At 41.9% G+C, this 8641-nt stretch overlaps 1 protein-coding gene across 1 annotated transcript in view; it reads right to left on the bottom strand.

The window, feature by feature from the left end:
• The window catches only part of LOC129108131 (transcription factor Maf-like), a 41566-nt gene extending 33152 nt beyond the window's left edge, over nt 1-8414 (bottom strand). The window contains exon 1 of the mRNA XM_054619807.1: nt 6918-8414. Coding sequence (XP_054475782.1) covers nt 6918-7894 — 977 coding nt within the window. The 5' untranslated portion in view covers nt 7895-8414. The remainder of the gene's footprint in view (nt 1-6917) is intronic.
• Between the last annotated feature and the right edge of the window lie 227 nt (nt 8415-8641).

The raw sequence follows: 8641 nt of genomic DNA, 5'->3' as shown, positions 1-8641 counted from the left end.
AGAATAATCATTTATGTATTTCCAAATAAAATCTGTCAAATATTTCCAACCAAACAGATGTTAGATTTGAATGTGAGGTTTAGAATTGTTTTGTAAATGTACTTTATTTTTCAAGACATGACTACAAATGCACATGCACGCGTCTAACACACACACACTGCGCAGTATTTCAAAAGCAAAATCCATACACATCAAAAGTATATCTAAAATACATTTCATGTTGTCACATGTTATGACAATGTTTAATAATACACTGTAATTATATAGCCACCTCTTCCTTAATTTAAAAAAATATATATTTAAAGTAATTAACAAAAATACAGTGTAAATGTTTTAGTTCATATATGTCTTAAATTAATCAGGCAGGTTCTTCAGTTTACGAGGACCATATGTTTACATTAACATTGATTTGGGGTTTATGGATGTCTGAATGCAAGGTTTTCACACATTTGGGAGAGGATATAAAATATTTACACATGGGAGCAAATATACGACCACATGTGTATAAAGAAAACCTGCTTTAAAAACCTAATGACAAATCGTCCTGAAAACCTTTTCGCCGGGTTTCAGAAGAACAAAATGAGGCGAAGGAGCAACAAAGTATATTAATGCCCCCCCCAATCCATCTTTATGCAACAATGAGGGCCATTCATTTCCCTGTAATCCGATTCACACTGGGGCCAAATGGACTCTGACCCTTTCAGCTACACAGGAGCTAACGGCACAGACAAGTCTGCCGTCACCTGAAAAATGCTCTGACACATCAACATGGACAGACCAGTCTCTCAGATGTACCTATACTGTTGGGAATGTACAGTTGCAGCCCCATTTAAATCAATCTGCACATAATTACACACACCTATAGGTGAAGACAAACAAAGAACTTGATAATCACACCACGCCAGACACAGAGGGACATTCACACACACACACACACACACACACACACATAGGCACGTATGCATACTCCCACACATACACACAATGACTACTTGCACACACACACACACACACACACACATGTGTCAACTCTGGGTGCACTCTTGCTTACTCAAACAAGCACACACACACACACACACACACACACACACACACTACTCAAACAAGCACACACACACACACACACACACACACACACACTGTTCTCGATACAGGGGAAATGCGGCCCACGTGCACAGGGCTGCTACATGGCAGCAGTGTGTGGGGTCAAGGCCTTACCCAGGTACAAATGAAAGGAAGAGGAGAGACTTTGGAAGAGCTGAACAACACTGTGGGTCACCTTGCCTGGCTAAGAGATCAATGCCTGTTTGACTGGCTGGGAGAGAGAGAGAGAGAGAGAGAGAGAGAGAGAGGCTAACTGCAGCAGAGGGGTAAATCAACTCTCTCGCTTCATTGAGATGCAGGTAAAACACACAGGGGTCAGGCTTGGCTCCAGCTCCACCCTGCATAACACAAACCTCTTGCACACGCAGACTTGAACACACACACATAGACAAACAAGCACACACACAGTCGCATAACGCACTCAGTTTCCAAACACCCCCCCCCCCGCCAGCCCCACACCCCACCCCCACTACGTCCGCTGTGGTCCGTAACACACCACTCCACTGACTCTGTGCCCTGGAACTCAACTCACTGTTGAAAACATCAACACAGCCTCAGCTATGTTTATCAGTGAGTCAGAATATTGTGATCACATATAATTAAATCATAATTAGCTTTCATCTATTGCCCTTTAGTGATGCATTCTGTGGAGAGCTTCTTATGCGAGCAAATGCAAATCTAGTGTTTGAATTCTACTGCATCATACACACAAGACACATTACATGTGCCCATATGCACATTCTTCTACAGCTGAGCATTTACAGTAATCTCAATTCAACACATGACTATAGGATTGGATTCAGACAATCACATTACCTACTCTCTGCCCATGCTTCTATTTGCTGGAAAAAAATCACCGTGTAAAGCCAATAAGATCCATGCAGAGGCAGCAGCACAAGCCTTCTTTACAGCTGCTTCATTCTTAGCACATGCACAGCTACGGCAGGAGGGGACAAGTTAAATTATTAGGGTTTCAAATAAATGACACATAACTCAGGACACTGCAAGACAGAGAGAGAAAGAGAGAGAGAGAGGGGAGAGAGAGAGAGAAAGAGAGAGAAGCTCTGCCATTGCAGGTCTAGATGATGGACGGACCACAGAGGAACATAAATGCAGCTGATTTAAATCAATTTAAATGTAAATGTTTATCGCATGGAGTGATGCAGATGCGGATTGAGTGGAAGAGATTGAAATTGTTTCCCCTTTTGAATGCGAATATGTTTTTGACCCTTTGGGGGAGCTTGTCATGGGGAAAGGAGCGCTCACTGGGAAGAAAAGAAATGAACGTATACACAAAAACTGTTGTGTTACTAAATGAGACATGTGGCTCCAAAATCATTTCCAGTAATACAAAACAAATTGTTTTTGATTCAGCGATAGTCATGAAATGATAACATAGTGTATATTAGAGTATATTATTATTACCGTCACCTTAAAGTAATGATGCTTTTTTAGGTAGTGTTTTAAGAAATAAACTGTTTTACTGCTCTACTGATTATAGGAAAACAAATTCCTCGTATTATAACAGTGATAAATCAAAATACAGGAATTATTGGAGCACTCCGAACTGTGAAATTAATTAAGACATCACTGTATTGAAAAGAAATATGCAACCTGACTTTTTTGTGCTTTTAAGTTTTTATGAGCTAAGTGAGACTATTTGAATTACTTACATTTATTTAGATTTCTTTTTGATTGACATAAGCTACAAGCCTCACAATGTCACGATACAATGACTCATTCCTATAGATACAATGCACTCAGTTAAAGCACATAACACCCCTCCTCCACAAGGTCAAATAAAAGACAATGCCGGCTGGTTATTGAGCACTCTCACAAATAGACACTAAAAAGTGTGCACATCCTTTGTCCTATTAATTTTGAGGCATTAAAGCGACGCACATGATGATGATTCAAATGTCAATACTGATAAATTTCAAAGTGATTTCCCATAGTTGACCTGAAAGAGAGAGTCCAATATTGTGACAGCAGACAACTACATTATCTTTAATAACCTCATCATTGGACAGACTGCAAATGATCACAGTGCAGAAGTCAATATAGTTGGCCAGAGAATAGAATTACAGTTTGTACTGATAAGATTAATAATGTGGTGTGTCTGTATGCTATATGCACTCACTCTTTCATACTGCACAAATGAAAGAGAGGAGGCAAAAGGCAGAGAAAGAAGCAGTGAATCTGATAGAGGGGTGAGAAATGAAGAGGCAGCGCTGAAATATTGTTTCCTGTGCCTTCTGTACTCCTTTAGCACAGGAAGTGAATCAGTGCTACTGAATCCTCCAGTCAAAACACACACACACACACACACACAAGCAGAAAGCGCCCCACACAATTTCCACCCGTTCAATGATCAGCACTTTTCCACTTTATCATTCTTAAATATTGAATAACAGAGAACACACACTGGAAAGCAACGAACCATTACACAAAGCAGACGTCCTGTCTGTCATAACATTCCAGGTAAGACTGTCCGGTATAAAATCTGAGACTCCACTAGAAAACTCAGCTGACCCTATCTGCCTCACAGATGAGAGGGATGCCATGGAAGAAGAATAGCAACTCCAGTTCTAGGTTATAACACAAATGTAATTAAATAGCACACTATATTGACCTAATCAGATAGGAAGGCCATAAATTAGTGGACACATGCTCACTAAAAGGCCCTCTCCTCTCAGCTAGGACGCATCTCTGATCGTTTATCATCTGAAAGGAGCAGGAAGGCGGCCAGCATCTCTCTCTCTCCCTCCCCCTCTCTCTTTCTCTCTCTCTCTCTCCCTCCCTCTCTCTCTCTCTCTCTCTCTCTATCTATCCCTGTCTCTCACTCACTTTTAATCACAGAGAAAATCATTCCTCCAGGCATGAGAGGATCATGCTCTCCCATCTTGTCCCTCACTCTGGGCTTGCATGGGAGCTATTGCAAGCCAGTCGACTGTGATTGTTTGTGTATGTGTGTGATTTTGTGTGTGTGTGTGACAGTGTAGTAAAGGTGAGACACAGATCAAACACAGAGTCTGTACAGTCTCCAACTCTGCGTTAAGAGACACCATCGCTGTGGTGCATTTTAAGGTTTCCATGAGCTACACACTGACAACAAAAATATATCATCTCCTCCTTATGTTCATAAACACAGCACATGCAAACACCCAGACTGGAAAAGATAATAACCCTCCTACACACAAACACACACATACACACACACACACACACACAGTGGTGGCAGTGACCTTGTATGGCAGCCTAACCCAGAACGCGTTACTTTTGTCTCAACCATACTGCTCTTTTGGAAGCACTGAGTTCATCGGGCTGCTTTCAGGAGGAGAGACACTCTGCAGGCCAGATGCAGTGCAGAGCAGAGGCAGGTTTGAAGCTACTGGAGCTGTCAGTCGCTACAAAACCAAATTACTCCAAGTGCATCCTGTGGCTTTTCCCTTTTTACTCTTATCAGCATTTTTATGTCAGAGTCAAATAAAGGATCTTTACACCGAAGCGAAAGTGGTGGATTGCTTAAATACCTCTCGTGCCATAACCATAGCGAAACATTTGCACTCTAAATTATTATTATTATTATTATTACTGTAAGCATATTTTAGTCAATTGTATTCATATCACCGCAGTATTAATATAAAGCGTTTGAGTTTATTTTCAGATGGCATTATTTTCAGGGGGTCAAAATTCATATTTTCACATTTTTACATATTTGTTCATATTCGTGTATTTGATCGTTTTTGTCATCCAGACCTTTGTCTCCGATCGATTTTAAATGAAACTCTCAACGGACAATATACAACAAGTGGTCAGCTACCGAGTAAAAAGTGCAAGTTTACTCTAAAATCAATCATTAACTCTTTTCTAGGACAGCTGCTGCACAATTCTAACAGGCCGAGTGAATTTGTATTAGAAATACTGAGCATTATGATTTGATTTTCTTCCGGTTTATCTAAAATATTTTAGGTATTTTTTTGTTTTCTGTCTTTAATTACGCAACAAGTGAGGAGCGTCCCTTATTAGGCTACTTCTTGAGAAGCAAAATAAGAAAAAGCAAATATTTCACCGTGTATTTGTCAGAGGTAAAAAGAATGCAACATGCATATTGAGAGAAAGAATAAAACAAGTCCAGTGCACACATTACAGCTGGGCTTGATCTTATGGTTACGCGCGTTGTGCGCAACATCTGCATCGCGATTCAGTCAAAACCAAATGTGCATGAACAGATGTTTACGTTATGCAAATGACACTGACAGTAACTTCTTCTGTTCATATTCCAGTTCAGATTGAGAGGAGATTAAAGGGTTGAGAGTGTGTGGTGTCGCCTCAGAGACATGGTGACAAACAACATGCAAAACTAAAGAGAACAAAAATAACAAACATTTTCAGGAGAATATATATATTTTCCATTCATGAAGGTTTATTGATCAATGGTGTATTTATTAAATTCCATTTTTTTAGAGTGAGCACGATGTCGGCCACTTTATTTTACTGTCCAGAAGATACATTTTTACTGTTTGGAGATCATCACAAAAGACTTAGAGCTGCATGATGCTTTGCTTAATTATTCCTCAGCACCGGGAGAACATATCATTTCCACTTCCAAACAGTTCACAGTTTATTTACCGAATAACACCCATAGGGTTCTGGGTAAACGTAATTGAGTTCCTTAAATGAAAGGAAAACACATTAACAACGAATTGCAGAAAGAACAGATCATTTGGAGGAACAATTTTGCTTGACAAATTAGTCTTTTTCACTTGTATTTCAATAAATGCATCATAAAGCGTTTTTATCTGCAGCCCCACTTGTTGATCGCAATAATCTATTTGCATTTGTCAAGAAAAAATATAACTATTTCTACAAAATTTTCGGATGTTGCTCACCTTGATAGAATGTTGTCTGTGAGCATATAAATCAATATTGAGTACAAAGTTGCTTTATTCCACAATGTTATTTTCCTCACAGGGCTCCAAAAGCAGTCTATGAAATGTTGAAGGGCCCATTCAAACAAAGTGACGGATGAATGCACCTGTTCACACTTTTTTTTTTATAAAATAAATCCTAAAGGGTGATGAAGCTGAACAATGCAGTCATGGTATAATACAATCATCGTACACAAGTTCACAAAAACAAGGAAAAATAAAAATAAAAGTAAGAACACTATCCGTACATGACCAGCATGCATGGCTTCACATCACTGTTACAGTCTGACACCTAACTTCTGCTGTAACTGGGTTTTCTCACATGACAAATAGGATGGATGATATAAGGATGATGAAAAATGAGATCATTCATACCCAAAGAAAAGAAGTGACTTGAAACCAAAAACTAGAATAAATTCACATAAAAATAAACTGCTGTGCTTGAGGATTGTTGAATTTCCGAAAACTATTTTTGGGTAAAGAGGACAGAGTGGAGACCTATACTAGAGAAGTGTTCAGTCATTTTATGCAGTTTGTCTGAAGACAAACATCGCGAAATGGACAGAATTCTCAAGTTATTTGTTGTGGAAACCGAATTCTTATTCAGTTATTTAAACATACATATATGTGTAGCCAGATATGCTTTAAAGGTGAATGAACATAATTTTAAAAAAATATCCTCATCCTGAAACAAAATATTATGGAAATACAGAAATGTGTAAATCCTTTTGTCCTTAATAAACGCATCTTTAACAAAAACAAATTCAACTCAAGCACACACACAAGCTATTTTGTGCTGTGTGCAAATTAAAAGTTGTTTGTGGGGGTTTGGGGTTTCTTTGTGAGGGCCGGTTATTAAAACTTTTCAGCGCCGAGACTCACATGAAAAACTCCGGGGACGAGGGGTTGTTGTCGCTGCTGGATCCTCCGTTTTCTCTGAAGCCGGTGCTGATCAGCTTCTCGTATTTCTCCTTGTAGGCGTCCCTCTCCCTGGCCAGCCGGGAGATCTCCTGCTTGAGGTGGTCCACCTGCTGAATGAGCTGCGTCTTCTCTCCCTCCAGGACGTGCCGCTGCTGGACCCTCTTGTACCGGCAGGACTGGGCATAGCCTCTGTTCTTTAGCGTCCTCCTCTTCTGTTTCAGACGGATCACCTCTTCTTTGCTGACCCCCCGGAGCTGCCGGTTCAATTCCCGCACCGACATTGTCACCAGCTGCTCGTCCGAGAACCGGTCTTCCAAACGCAGGTGTTGGTGGTTCCCCACGACGCCGCCGCCGGATTGAGACCCGGAGGAGGAATGGTGTCCCCCTGAGTGGTGGTGGTGGTGATGGTGGTGGTGGTGGTGGGGATTCCCGTTCTGGGCTGCAGCTGCGGCGATAACCGCGGATACAACGGCGGCCGCTGATCCCATCTCCTCCCCGGCCATGGAGCCTCCTGCCCCGGCTGAGCCGCCGAACTGCTGCCCCCTGGCATAGCCGTCGAAGGTCTGGAGCTGGTGACTGCTGCTGATCAGCGCCTCTACGGCGTCCTCCGGGCTAAAGCCCAGAGCCTCGGGGTTCAACTGCTGTTGGTACCCGGTCATCCAGTAGAAATCCTCCAAGTGTCCCTTTTGCTCGCTCCCTGATCCCGGACTGGGCTCCGAGAAGCTTGGCGAGGGGGGAACCGAGCTGCAAGGCGTGCTCATCGGGGTGGAAGATAGGGATCCCCCGGCGACCAGGCGGCTGCACTGGCTGATGCTGCGATCGGGCTCCACCGGCTCCTTTTTCACTTCAAACTTCATCAGATCGAAGTCATTAACATATTCCATGGCCAGGGGACTGGTGGGCAGGTCGGAGTTGCTCATTGCCAGCTCTGATGCCATCCTCTTGCTGTTGACAGTCCTCCAAAGGGGGTGAGGAGCACCTGTCAAAGTGGGCTGCTGAGACACGCACTGAGCCAGCTTGATTTCTTTGTTTATTTTCTTCAAAACCGGAGAAAAAGTGGGTTTTCACGCACTAATTGCGCAACGCAGGTTTGGGTTTTGTGAGTCGATAAGTTTTTTTTTCCTTCAGTCTGCGTTGCACAGACGTTTCCTCCTTTCTCTCTCCCAGCGTGTCTGAGCGCCGCTGTCTCTGTTTCTACCATTTAACACTTCATGGCTCCTTTTAGGATTAGTGCGCCAAATTGAGGAGGTTCACGCACTTGTCCCGGGCAAACAGTTGCTTTGTGGAGAGAGAAAAAAAAAAAACCTCCACCCTAAGATTGATAGATTTTTTTTTCTAAGGCATCAGTCAGCCGACGAGTTAAAAAGCATTGCTTAGTTTTATAGGCGCCCTGACGTCAGGACTGAAATATGAAATTGACTGAGACTCAGCCAATGAGGAGCTCAGCCTGGGGACGTAATTAGCATAATAGTATAGAAACCAAAGTTTTCTGAACTGTCAAAGCCCATCAGCAGATTGGCACATGTCACTTAATATTCATTCTTTTGTCACTTTGCATGAGAAATAAGAAAAAAACAGTAAAATAAAACAGATTCTGGCGATTGACAGAAGATGTCAGATGGTGAATATGCAGGTGTGTTTTTCTTAGAATCAGCAAACAGTCATGATTTCAGCATGTATTAAAT

Source organism: Anoplopoma fimbria, chromosome 19, assembly GCF_027596085.1.
Source record: "Anoplopoma fimbria isolate UVic2021 breed Golden Eagle Sablefish chromosome 19, Afim_UVic_2022, whole genome shotgun sequence".
Lineage (NCBI taxonomy): Eukaryota > Metazoa > Chordata > Actinopteri > Perciformes > Anoplopomatidae > Anoplopoma > Anoplopoma fimbria.
This window is presented reverse-complemented; position numbering and strand designations above follow the sequence as displayed.